The sequence below is a fragment of the Myodes glareolus genome, chromosome X (assembly GCF_982192425.1).
Source record: "Myodes glareolus chromosome X, mMyoGla1.1, whole genome shotgun sequence".
Lineage (NCBI taxonomy): Eukaryota > Metazoa > Chordata > Mammalia > Rodentia > Cricetidae > Myodes > Myodes glareolus.
The window spans coordinates 72687298-72701830 of NC_142053.1; the positions used below are offsets into that span (position 1 = coordinate 72687298).

The 14533-nt window shown below is 36.8% G+C and overlaps 1 protein-coding gene across 3 annotated transcripts in view; it reads left to right on the top strand.

Annotated features, from left to right (window-relative positions):
- Window positions 1-10019: 10019 nt before the first annotated feature.
- Window positions 10020-14533, top strand: part of Rps6ka6 (ribosomal protein S6 kinase A6) — a 91029-nt gene continuing 86515 nt past the window's right edge. For 2 of the 3 annotated variants that reach the window (XM_085684960.2, XM_048417982.3), the window contains exons 1-2: window positions 10020-10172; window positions 10387-10650. In XM_085684960.2, the coding sequence (XP_085541086.1) occupies window positions 10564-10650 (87 nt within the window). In that variant the 5' untranslated portion in view covers window positions 10020-10172; window positions 10387-10563. Of the gene's footprint in view, window positions 10173-10311; window positions 10651-14533 lie in introns of those variants that run through there. The other variant, XM_085684961.2, reaches the window with a different exon arrangement.

Consider the following 14533-nt stretch of genomic DNA (forward strand, 5'->3'; position numbering starts at 1 on the left):
GGGTTTATTTCTCGATTCTATTATTTTGGACTGTGTGCCTCTTTTGTGCCACACTTTAGTGTTTTTATTATTTGACTATTTTGGAAATTTTCTCTGTTTATATCAGAGAAATAAATTATGTACTTTGTGTACATTTAATTTCACTTAGTAAAGTATTTTGAATTTTCTTCCATATTATGTCATGAATTTGTAGCTCATTTATTTTATATAACAACATACTGAATAATAAATACAATCTTTAGTGATTGTTTTGATTGTTTTAAGTTGTTGACTTAAGAGGATGGAAGTTGTCTTTAATATTCCTTTACATCTGTTTGTAATGTTATTCTCTATTTCATTTTTCAATATTAGCAATTTGTATCTTGCGTTTTTTTGGAAAAATTTTATTGTTTTCCTATTTGTTTAATCTTTTCAAAGAAGTGATAGAGTTAATTTTATTAATATTCTTTGTTTTCTATTTGGAATTAAATTCATAGCTGGTCTTATTTTCTCCTTCCTTCTTCTTGCTTCATTTTAAATTTCTTCTGTTTATACTTTACTAAGGTATATTTTTCAATTGATGACAAGATATTGCTTCTCTAATCAAAGCATTTAATATTGTAAATTTCATTCCAAGAGCTTCTTTGGATGAATTTCTCAAATTTTAATGTATTCCGTTTATGTATTAATTTATTTATATTTAAAGTAATGAGTATTGAATTTTAGATCTTGAAACACAAGAAGTTCAGCACTGAATTAAGTTCTTAGTTCTACTTTTGTTTTTCTTCAATTAAACTATTTTCAAATTGCCTTTGCAAACATTCCTTTTTTTGATTTTTTTTGAGACAGGGTTTCTCTGTAGCTTTGGCGCCTGTCCTGGAAACAGAACTCCACCTGCCTCTGCCTCCCAAGTGTTGGCATTTAAGGCATATGCCACCACCTCCCGGCTGCAACCTTTCTTTTAATTGTTGGTTTATTGAGAAAGTTTCTAACTTTCAATATGTGGGATTTTCCAGGCATCTTTCAAACACTGATTTAAAATTTAATTCCACAGTTACTTAGTAGCAAACTCTATATTAGCTCAAACATTGAAATAGCTAAAAATTGGCTTTGTGACCTATGATTGAATCTATCTTCATGAATATCCTGTGAATAGTTGAACAGCACATGCATTCTGCTTTTGGTTTAATTATTCCAATATAGATGGCATTTATCAAATCTATTGAGAGAGTTATTTCAATCTTCCCCATCCGTAATGGTTTTGGGTCTTGTTTTTCACTTCAAGAGAGAAATATTGAAGTCTATTTGGATTTGGAATGAAGTTAAGTAGTAGAATGGTTGCCTATCATCCATGAGTCCTTAGATTTGATTCCCATGGCCATCAGAAAAAAAAAGAGAATGTTATGATTTTGTTGTTTGTTTATATTTTTGTCTAAGTTGTTGTTAGGAAGTAATGATTTTTCCACTTCTCTGTACATTAAAATATAGTGGAACTCTAATTGGTATCTTCTAAAAAGTGAAGTTGCAAAAAAGAAAGCTCCAGAAGTATTAGTTTATTATGATGCCATACTGGTATTTCTTCATATAAGGCTAGTTATCTTTTCTAGTGGTATGATAGATTACAGTGTCCATATTTTACTTTTTTAAAAAGTCTAATTGGCCTGGAAGTTTAGTTTTTTAAAATACAGTTCTTCATCTGACTGTCCTATGTAAACAATGAGGTGTTATATGATAGGTATTAAATTCAATTTCAATAACTATTATTAAAAGACTTTAACTTAAACTCTTTTTACCAAATGAATTAAAATTTATGAGACAAGAAATACTACTATTGTAGCTTTGCTAGAGAGTAGGTTCATCTTGTTTAATTAAATTTCCAATCAAATACAATAAACAGTCAAAGGTATATACAGCAGAGAAGTTAGATAGAAGTTCTGTTGCCTTGGCACATTTTTATTTTTATTTTTCTTAATTAACTAATTTATTTTATTAAAAATTTCCACTTCCTCCCCGCCTCCCTTTTCCCTCCCCTCCCCACCTCCCTTTCCCTCTCTAGTCCTAAGAGCAGTCAGGGTTCCCTGCCCCGTGGGAATTCCAAGGTCCTCCCCGCTCCATCCAGGTCTATAAAGGTGAGCATCCAAACAAACCAGGCTCCCACAAAGTCAGTCCATGCAGTAGAATCAAAACCCAGTGCCTTTGTCCTTGTCTACTGAGTCAGCCTTCATTGCCAGCCACATTCAGAGTGTCCATTTTGATCACATGCTCCATCAATCCCAGTCCATCTGGCCTTGGTGAGCTCCCATTAGACCAGTCCCACTGTCTCAGTGAGTGGACGCACCCCTCGGGGTCCTGACTTCCTTGCTCATGTTCTCCCTCCTTCTGCTCCTCATTTGAATCTTGAGAGCTAAGTCCAGTCTTGGCACGTTTTTAAAATAGGGTGCATTTTTAAGGAATATTTTATAATAGTGACCATAAAGACATCTCAAAATTGGAATTTAAGTCAACTCAAAAAATCATATAGGTGCAGGGGATGTAGCTTACTGGTAGAGTATGTCCATAGTTTATGAAAGGCTTTGAAGTTGATATGCAGCACACACACACACACACACACACACACACACACACACATACACAGACAGAGCCAAATGAATGTTGAATTAATAAATATTCACATGCCTCTGTATTCATAGATTTTGTGCACAAATTCCATATAAAATATTGAAAAAATGTGCTTGTATTGAATATGTGGGATTTTTCTCTTTGTCCTTATCTACTAAAAACATATCATATGTATTGATGTAGCATGTACATTGCCTAAAGTATTATAAATACTTAGACATGATTTAATGTACATAGAGCATATATATATTATAAATATCTATATAAATATACATATATAGTGCAAATACAATTTAATATAAGAAACCTTAGTATTTATTTATGGAAATTCCTGCATTGAAACTACCATGGATACTGAGAGAAACATATATTTGGTTTTATAAAGAGTAAATTTTATTTTAGTTTTCATCTCATCTATTTATTTGTTTAGCTACTTATTTATAGTACAACATCTTGCTACATAGTTTAGACTGACTTCAAACTTGGGATACTCTTGTTTCAGTTTACTAAATGCTAGGATTAGAAGTGTTCATCATGATGTTCAGTTGTATGCCACCCCTACCGTGCTTTTAAGACAAGGACTCTAGCCCTGGCTAGTCTTGAACTTGCCACAGTTCTTCTGTCTTGGCTTTCTAAGTGATGGAAATTCTTCACTCTACTGAATTCCATACTTAGTTTGAAAAGTCTTGTTTTGTTTAAAGACTCTCACAGGCCTCTTTATGATTGTAAATGCCTCTGTGTTGCTCTAGATATGCTTTCATATGTTTCCTGTCATTTGATACTCTAGATCTGTGTTTCTCAACCTGTGTGTCCTGACCATTGGAAAACATATATTCCAAGTGGTCTCAGGAACTGAGACACCACTCAGTAGTGGAATTACAGTCATGAAGTATCAATAAAAATAATTGTATGGTTGGGGGTCACCACAACAACATGAGGAACTGTATTAAAGGGTCCCAGCATTAGGAAGATTGAGAACCACAGTACAACTTCTAAATGAAAATAACTTTCACCTTTGATTTCCTAGAAACTTAAAATTATATAAATGTATGGTCTCCTCTAACATAAAGATTCTGATAAGGGAAAAGGGGGAAGGTACTTAGTGAAGCAAGGCTTGGACTGAAATCTGAATGCCTTTCAAGGAGCTATCCAGGGTGCTAGACTACATTTCCCTGAAGTTGTCCTAACACTGGAAAAAAAAAAAAAAAAAGAAAAGAAAAAAAAAGCCTTTAAATTTCAACCTGCTATCTCTGACACACTGGTTATAAATAACCTATCCATTAACTGGTATATTTCTACTCTGAATATATTTGTATCCATATTCTTCTGTAGACATATCTAATTTTGCCCAATTTGCCCAATTGCTAACCAGGCTATCAGGATAAAGGATACTTTTATTATGTTCAGCTACATACATTAATATAAAGTGCCAACAATTTATAAAAGCTTTAAAGTGAATCTATAGTGTTTGATCTTATGAAAGATTTTGTTTATAACATCCTTTGTAGTTTAAATTTGCACTCATTTAACAAATTCCTCTTAGTTTTTGCTCTGAGTTCTAAAGATCTGAAATTTGACTTAATAGTCTATGCTTGTGGAATCAAAATTTTTTTCTAGAACATCTTTCTTACTTTGACTAATTATGACTTAGAACAATAGTTCTTAAATTCTACTTTCTTTGCTGTATCAAAATCACCATATACTTTGGTAGAATTGAAAAATCTCAGTCCTCAACCTAGATTTTATGAACCAGAAACACTGGGGATGTCTTCAGTAATCTGTGTTTTGATGAGATTTGCAAATGGTCCTGGCACGTATTTACCAATCACTTAGAATAATATGTTAATAAGTATGAAATTATATGGTTCAGTTTAATTTAAGTTTTATTTATAAACTTACTGAGCAGTGATTAGAATTCTTTTCAATTAAAAATGCTGATTTCTCTGTGTGTATTTGTGTGTGTTGTGCGCATGTGCATGTACATGTGTTAGGGAAACAAACAGATACAAAAAGTGACAGATAGAGAGAGAGGGGAGAGGGAAGAAGGAAAGGAGAGAAGATGAGAGGATGGAAGGGAAGGGGAAGGGATGGGAGGGGAAAGGATAGACAGATTGTGTATCTCAGTTTGGCTTGTAGCTCCCAGTCCTGCCTTTGTCTGTTTAGTGCTGAGATTTTATTTAAGTGCTTCAACATTGAGCTTCAGGGATGAGAAATTTTTCTTTTGATAGAAGATATGCTTGAAGTTTGCACAAGATTACATAGTTACTCCCATAGTCTTAATCAAGGACTGGATAACACTTAGAATTTTCCTAGGTAAAGTGCAAGGTTTGGAAAGAACTTAAATTGCAGACAGTAAGTCTAGAAAAAGACACTGACTGAATAATCTGCTCGGTTTCTTCACTCAACTTCAGTAAACAGTGCTATAAAGGATATTGAATCCAGATTAGCTTTATATCTGATGTTATTGCTTTGAGTTATAAAAATATATCTATTTTTTGAAATATGGCTTGTTATCATCTTTGTTTACATCATTGTAGAAATTCATTTCCTGTTGAGTAGATCAGTCATTCTAACATCTGATCAACCCACTACCAGTACACTTAGGAAAAAAAAAACCCTATATTTTTTTCACCCAGAAAATAGCAATATAAACATATATTTTGTTCTGTCTTAAAGAGATTTAGAAATAAGAAAATAAGATTTGGGGTTTTGGTATTTTGTTTATATATAACATAGAAGAATTATGTTGTAATAGATACTATTCTAATGAAGTGAGAGTGAACTTTTAGCTAAATCACATAATGTAAGTCCTTTCTTTAAAGTCTTAGTAAATTACAACTGAGGGTTAGCCAACTCAAATAATGAAAATGAATTTCACTTTCTACATAATATATAATTTAGTAACAGTCTCAAGATGAAAATTTATTAAATTTTTACCTTATTTACAATTTACTTATTGTTTAATATCATTCATTTTACAATACAGACAACAGTGAGCTTGTGTTTTACCAATAAGTGTGAATTCCTTTGCTTTTTGCAATTTGATTTGTAAACACCCAATATTAGCATTTTTTAAAGTAAAAATTCTCTGAAATGGCTAAGGTATGATTTAAAGATAACTGAACACTTATTCATACTTATACACTTAAAATTACTGTTTTTCTAAATACAAGTCTCATATGTTTATTTCTAAGTAAACTTATTTCCAAATATTTGTTTAGGATATCTCTAAGGTATTTGAGTATGTTCTAGTATCACTTTAGTTATCTCTTATTTACATTAAAATCTTTGTAGAAATAGGCAAAAAACAATGTAAGATTATGTGGCTCTTTCTATAATCATTTACCAAATATTACCTTTTATATGTCAAAGTTTAGACATCAGAACCACAGTGATCTGTGGGTGGTCTGCAATCTGGTGATCAAAGACCATAGCTTCATATTTCACACCCCCTCCCAGGAGTCAGGCCAAGATGGGTCAGTTAACCTTTTTTTCACTTAAATTATGTGACCACCCCCTTTCACCTCTGACCCAGGTCATCCAATGTGTGCCATTTGTCAGAATAGAAGAGTCAGTGTGGAGGTTTAAGTGTACCCTTTCCGTAGTTCTGGAAAAACTCAGAAAATGTACTATAATGGTGGTAGAGCCTGTATTGTCAACTTCTGAGATGAACAATTTATTAAGAACTGGATATAGTGCATTATAATCCCATAACCACTAAATATTGCCAATCATTTTTAAAATTCACATGCTATGCTATAATATTTGATAATCCAGAACATGGACAAGTATACAATTTCAGAATTAAAACTTCCTGAAGACGGAATAGAAAGTAACCCCCTTCCATATACTTTGCAGAAAACTGAACAGCTCAAGTCTTCACTGATACTTGCTTTTTATGCTTAAATAAAATATCTTTACATTTTCACCAACATTTCAAGTACCTTTTGCACTAGTAAAATTGAGGTTTCATGGTACCTGCTTAGTATTGATAAAAACCATACAACGTATCTCTGCCATGGTCATCACAGATCAAATAACTATTAAGCTTTGCAGAGTTGAGTCTTGATCAGTTTTCTATCAGCCCACAGTTTTTATACAATGTATAGTTAGAGTCTAGAAGTATTTTTCATCCATCATATTTATTGGATACCATTTATGTGTCATGAATGTAAATCTTAATATATTAATTTACTGTGCCAAAAAGCTCAAAAGAAAGATTAAGGGGTAATTAAATATAAGGAAAATATAAAGAAAGAGTGGCTGAATCTTCTACAGGAGACAAAGGCAAGGACTTCATGGACAGAGGAACTTAATAGCAGTGATGATTCAGGAGCATCAGAGTGGGCTAGAAGGCACTCTGTTTTAATATTAGGGTTCCCATTTTTAAAAGGTATGATATCATACGAAAAAATTGTTGAATTTTTTCAAGGCTCTGATTCCTTGTTAAAAATACAAAAAATAGAAATTTTATTTGCTTGTTTAAGACCAAAGTTTGTGATGTAGCCTTTGCAGTTCTGGCACTTGCTGGCCTTAAATTGAAGCTGTCCCCCTCCCTCAGCCTCCTGGGTTGACACATTGTTTTAAATGCTAAATAAATTTGTGAAAATAATATACCTGTAGAATAATAATTTTTAATAAATGGGAGTTGTTAGTATTTGTTGTTTTATGACTAAATTGCAGGTGGTATGGCTCATTATCCCAGAATTTGGAAGCTGAGGCAGAGGATCACTGTAAATGAGAGGACAGCCTGTGTTATGTTAAATTTAAGCTAGTCTAGAATAAAGAGTGATCTTAAGACCTTTTCCAAGAATAATTTAAAAAGTAATTAAAGGAAATAAAATTTAAAAGGGGAAAGAAAATAATAAACAACAAAAGGATGTCTGAGAAAGGAAAGAGGCAATAACACGTGCATAGATTTTACTACAGTTTTTGACCATGAACAGAGAAGTTAAGATGGTGGAAAAAAGAGGCAGATGGCAAAGTATTTACATTCAGAACTGAGAGGTTTAGATAAGATGGAGAATCTTTCAAAAACTTTGGTTACTAGCTTGGGATGCAAGAGAGATCATAAATTTTGGAAAGATTAGTTAAGGAGGTATATGCTCAATTCAAGAAAACAATATAGGAGTTGATCTGAAGCAATTCTAAGGGATCTAAGCAACAATAAATAACTTTTTTTGGTGTTTCAAGACAGGGTTTCTCTGTGTAGTTTTGGAGCCTGTCCTGGAACTAGCTCTTGTAGACAAGGCTCTGTCCTTTAACTCACAGAGATCTGCCTGCCTCTGCCTCCCGAGCGCTGGGATTAAAGGTGTGTGCCACCACTGCCCAGCTAATATTAAATAAATATTTAAGAATGACTAAATACTTCTCATCTCATTGAAGTTTCTGAGAAATGGAGACTTGTAAAACCACTGAGTTGAGGGGCATACATATTTATGGGAGATAGATATATATGTATCTATCTGGGTTATCTGGATATATATATATATATATGCCATTCAAAAGGCTATGTGTTAAAGAAAATGCTGAATGAAGAAACACATAGGGAAGTTAAATTTTATTTTTTTATTTGGTGGTAGAAATTGAATATGGCAAAGTGAGTTATGAACTGCAAACTTGTGGAATAATGGAAGGCCAGATTGGTTGGACTGAAATTAAGAGTTGTTTTCAGTAAATTGAATTTGAATAAAATATTAGATATCTAAGCAGATATATTGAACAGCTTGTGAATATACAACTCTTGACTTCAAGAAATTCTATGACTAGAGATCATTTTGGACATCCTCAGCATACATATGGGATTTAAGCCATGCATCTGCATGGGATAAGCAAAGAACTAGAAAAATGGGAAAGACAAAAGTAAGGGGCTAAGCACTGAAGCTTCAAAGGTTGGACATTTATGAAGGTGAAGAACAATACAGCAAAACAGACAAGACATCAGTGATGTAGGAGGAAAATATGCACAGCTTTATTTTGGAGGTCAAGGAAAGAAAATATTTAAAAGAATTGGGAGGTATACAATGCATCAAATAATAGTAAGTAGAAATTAGAGAGTATGTTTTTGCTGATGGGAATAATTCAGTAGAAGGAGAAAAGAAGTGATGTGGAAAAGAGGGAGGAGAGTTATAGAATTGAGCTGGTAAGCAACAGGAAAATGAGACTCAGAGCTCAATGGAATTGGACTTCATTAAGAACACTATCATTCATTTTTGTCAAACATAAGTCTATTCACATAAATGGACACACACACTTGCACACATATATACCAACACACATTTTCAAGTTTTATAGCCTCATGCTCTCATTTTCAAAGGTATCACTTTTGCAGAGCAGTGTTCCTAAAGCTTTGGATTTTAAGCACAATCAGAGGGCATTATTAGCAATTCTTATTTGAATTCACTGACAACCTCTGTGGCCTCTTTGGTTTCTTAGCACTCCACGGCAGATGGTAAAATAAATGGAAGGCACATCACAACAGCTCTAGATGTAGAAGGGGGCAGGGAGGTGGTGTGTTTTAAGCCGTATGTTAGAAACCTCTCCAAGGGACTGAGTTGGTTTTGTTGCTATAGCAAATGCTTTTAAGTCTCTAGGTGTCAAAAAGTGGAATAACTGTTTTTTTTTTTTACTTTAAGTATTAAAATGTTTTACTGAGGGTTTTCATGATCCACTTTGTGTGTAAGCTGGAACTTAATTCATCTGTTACATTACTAGAGCCAAGAATAGCAAAGGGGTAAAGCACATGTGAGGAAGATTGAAGCATTGTCACTACATATGTGTGTGTGTGTGTGTGTGTGTGTGTGTACTATCTCATAAATTCCCAGGTGGGGAGGGGTTAGCATTAGACACCCTGCCTTTGTTACCATGGCTAGAGTCTGCTTAGAGTTGTGTGTGTATGCATTGTGTGCTCTTGTGGTGTTGGGGCACACAAGAGATTGAACCCTTGTGAGTTCATTAGCACTGTGAAGGCGACTCTCAGGAGCATCTTAAGTGAGACAAATTGAGTGGAGTGGGAGAGTGGAGAGCACAGGTATACTGATTTCTTCTAAATGTATGATTTGCTACCTCTAGCTTCTAGGTGGCTGATGTTATAGTCTAAAATCCCCGCCCTGGTAGTATTGGTTACTAGGTAATGAAATGGGCGTGGCTTGGTGTATAATACACCTGAGTTTTGTTGGGCTAGGCAAGCCGGTCCTTGGGCCGAGCCTGGGCTCCTGAAGCTTTCTGCAGAGCCCCAGAGTTGCCGGCATCCTCTTTGGGAATCCTCCCGCCAGCCGGGGCGGTTTGGTAGTCTTAGGCAGGCCTGCTGAGCATGTGTAGGGAGCACTGCGCATGCTCTGTGGAGTGGGCAGGTTTAGCAGGGCGAGCTGTGGGCTTTACTACTGTTCACCCGCCTCCCCCGCCCAGCACGCCCCCTCCTCTTCTTCCCGCCCCCAGCACGCGTTCCTCGCAACCACCCCGCCCCTCCTCCCCTACCCCCCCCCCCCCTGCACTCCCGGGCTGGGGAACCTCCATTGACGCGCTGGTGACGCCGCCGCGCCGTTGCCGCGGCGGGGGTTCCAAGCGCCGTACAGGTACCGCGGCGGGTGCCGCCATATTGGCGGCGTAGGGAGCCGGGAGGGGGCCCGGGAGCGCGGAGGGGGGGGGGGACGGGGGGGGGGCGGGAGCGGCGCGGGCGGCGCGCGCGAGGGGGGGGGGCGGCCCCGCGGAGCTTTGCGGGGCCGGCGGCAAGAGGTGTGCGACTGCTCGAGGGGAGGCAGTACTGAGTTGTCTTCTCTTTGGGCACAGCGGGCGGCGGACACCCCGCTCTCCCAGCTCCTGAGATATCCGCCGGTGACGAGGTCAGCGGTCACTGAATACGGGGCTCGGAGTCTCTTCCGAGGCAGCAGCGAGGACGCTCAGCAGGCGGGATGTGTGCTGGTGCTGGAGGCGGGCAGCTCCTGTTCGAGTGCTCCTGAAGAGGCGATGCTACCATTCGCTGCTCCGGAGGATCCCTGGGACGACCAAGAAATGGAGGTGTTCGGCAGCAGCGGCGGGGCGTGCGGCGGCGAGGTGAGTGTGGTGGGCGGGACCCGCTGCAAGTCTGCAGCCCCGTGTCCCGGGAGAGCCTGCCAGGCGGGAGAGCGGGGTGTCAGGCGAGCGCCCCCCACCTCCTTCCAGGGGGCCCAGACCTCTGGCAGCAAGGAGGGCGGGAAAGAGAACCGGGCAGTGGGCTCCAGCATGCAGAGCTCCCGACTCTTAGCTGCGGCTTGGCCTCCCGTGCTCCGGGCTCTGGAGGTGCGGCCACGCTAGAGTTTGTTCTAAGTTTCTTCACTTCCAACCCGAAGCGGGACTGGGGGACACGCGCGGTGCTTTGCACGACTCCGCGCGTTCTTCTTACAACATGCTGCCTCTGCTCTCTGAAAATTGGAGTTGGGGACCAGAGCTTGCGGTTTAACTCCAGTGTTTTATGAACTCAGGGAAACAAAAACACACCAAGGTGACCAACTCTGGGGACTTTAATCCTGAGGGACAAGTGTTCCTTGGTAACAGCAGTCTTATTTCTTTGCAGCCTCCTATTTTCTTTTACCTTAAGTGAAGAACTGGCAGTCAGTATGTGCAGGTGAACTGTTGCTGCCTGTTCTCAGTTCCCCCTTCTCGTGCCGTTTTCCTTCAACCCTGCACCCTTTTCCAGCCTGCATACCTGACCCGTTGGTGGGTACCAGAGGCAAAGTGATTCCCAGACCTTATAAGACCGATTTGGGTAAAGCTTAGCCAAGTTGAACCAAAATACTTCCGTTCTCCCCTTTTCCCGCCGTTCTTTCTTCTGAAACTGCACTGACTGTGTTTTGCTCTTGGGCCATGAGAACTTAGATGTGCACAGGTATTTTGTTGTTTTGTTACAAAACACGAGCCACATTTAAACATAAAAACCTATCTATTGGGATAGAGAGTTGGATCCTTTCCTAGTTGCTTAATCATAAACATAGTATTCCAGTAGAGGCCACCATACACCTCCTAAAATAGTTGTTGAATACCAGTTTGATTCACAACAGAATGTTTAGAGGTAAGACTCAATCAGAATCCTCGAAATCACCAGGGTGAGCCTTTGTCTTCAAATATTGTTCCAGCTCTAGAAGGACATGCCTTGGATTATTGTATGGTTACTTGTCCCTTTTCCCTTTCCATTATTTTAATTTAAGCAAGAGTTAGATTACATTGCATGTTAGAATAACTTACAACAAGAGATTTTATGGAAATAAATTGAATGAAGTACTGTGAAGTGGAAATCTTTATACAGACAAATATTTTTAAAATAAGTGATTCCAAAGTGTTTTAATATTCCACATCTCTTAAGAATTGATTAAAAGTGAGATGAATGAAAAATGTTAATTTTTCTTAAAATGTGGAAATTGTAGCTGCATAGATAAAATGTCTAACCAGACTATGGGGGTGGGGAGATTTTGTTTCATTTGTGAATCTCAAGTATTTATATGGGAAGTAGGGATCTTTCAAATATCTACTATTTTATGTCTAGTTGTGCTTAACTTTGAATGTACTGTCTTCTAAATTGTAATTAGCACGCACATTTTTTTAATTTGCAGTATGTTTTATGAATTGTAGATATCTAACAATAGGTCTCTACCTCTGCAATTTTGACAAATATTCCAGTGGAAATTGGTAAAGCCTATGAAGTAAAAACAAAAGGTGAAGGTAATGTGGTGAAGGTATTATTTCTGCTTCTTTGTCTAAAACTATTATGATTGGTTAGCTCTAACCCAGCAAATAAGTCTATTAAAAATATGCAGGGTGAAATTTTAGTGCTACATGTTGGCAGACCCATTTTGTTTTTATTTCTTGTACTGATGTTCATAAGAAAAAAGCAGTTTTACTTTATAGAGTTTATATTTATTTTCATTACAGCTTTTGATCTTGACTTTGGAAATTCTGGTTTTTAAGTTTGAACTTTACATTCCTCAACTGTGATAGTTTTTAGAACAAAGGTATTTTCATTGTGTTATGTATATGTTATTATATATAATGGGATATATAAAATGTGGTGGAATCCTTTAGAATGCAAGTATAAATTTGTTAATTCTGATGTCAAAAGAAATAATTTCTCTGTGCTCAACACTGGTAAGAGTAAATAAGTATTATTAAATTATAGCCACTCATATATTTCAAGTGTTTTTCAATGTTTACCTTTCTTGCTTATGTGAGCAGTTGACAACTTTAGAATTATCTTTCAGCGGTGTTCAAATTGATTGTTTCCGAATCTGAACATGTTTGTCCACAAGAAAACCATGGATAGTAACAGTTTTCGATCGATGCACAATAGCAAGCTATACAGATGAAGAGCCTAATTATTGTTGGAAAGTTTTTCCTATGGGAAAATGTGTCAAGGTTTCAATCAAAAACTAGTTTGTTTTCAGTGAATAGTAAGTAGAAAATGGGCCTGCAGAAGGAAAAAATGGGCTCCATTGGCTCCTGGGGAAAGATTCTTAGAAACAGGGACATAAGGAAAGCAAGAAGCTCTGGTTGTGAGAGCCCTTGCAGAGACTGTCTCAATTAGGTCTGCTGGGAATAATAACTTCAAAGGGCATCACCCCTCAGGCAGCTGCAATTTTAGCTCTTGCCTGGATTCTGTCAGGATCAGGGAAGAGGTGTTACTTGAGATGGTATTGGTTGTTCCTGGGCAAGGGTCATAAAGAACAGCTTGTTTGAGTACCATGAATTCTTCATGAATTAGTTCCATGAACATTACAGTTTGTATAGTTTGTGGAGTTTTTTGGTTTGTTTATTTTTTGGTGTGGGAATATTTGGTTCTTTATGAAAGAATTGATTATAGTGTTTTGAAATTGTATATTATATAATAAATATTGTACTAGAATTCTGGTACTTTTATATTATCAATATGTTTTTGTTTAAGGGGGTTGGTCAGGGAGTAATTTAATTCATTGATGAAAGCAGTTTGAGCTTAAAGCTATAGTCATTAAAATTTTAACCAGGGTAGATTGAGAAAACTTGCAAATTTTAATTAATTTTTATGGTGCTCTGTAGTAATAAAGGAAAGAACATGAGCGTTGAAAGCAGATGAATCTGTATTCCAGCCCCTGAATAGAGATGTAATATTACATGTTACCTTTATAAATGGGAAGAAAAAATATTTTAAAAAGTTTTTATGTAAAGGAACTTCAGTACTGGGTTTAATACACTTAGCAAGTTGACTTTCATATATAGAATATGTTTAATAAATAGTAGTTCTCTTTATTTTCCCATTAAATTCTTAATTATTATCATGTATATAAAAAAACTGGGGGTTTAGGTAATTATAACCATAGTCCCAGCCTTTCTGTGATGTGGTTTTTTAAAAACACCTCCCTAAATCTGATCATTTCATTCAAAGGTATTGAAGTTGTCATTCTGCATCTTTATAATCACAGATAGGATGATATAGAAATACATAGGAGATCATATTTAGGAGTAATTAGAGGGATAGAAAGAGACAAATTTTATTCTTGCAAGTGGCTAATGAGGCATTTCATTGATATTCTGTTTTGTTAGGTTTTTGTTGTTGCTGTATTTGGAATTTTTACTGAGTACAGACAACACATTATAGGGCAATAATTTGAAATGCCTGAAGATACATTTCTGAATAATATTCTTCCCTCATTCATTTAATTTAGGTGAGAAAGACAGGAATTTGAGAAATTGTTATAGTAAATGACACAAGACCATTAAAGAAGGGGTACGGTGATGGCCATGGTGGTTTTGGGATAAATCTGATAAGGCATTGTGAAGAAGGTTGGATTTGATCAGGGTATTTTAGAGTGATAATATTTCCATAGTAGTGAAAGAAACAATTCAAATGGGTGGAGACAGTATAAGCAAAACTGTACTCCCTTTGGAAAGTAGAGATGTTGTATCACTGGGATGAGTCTGTGTTGTAAGAGTG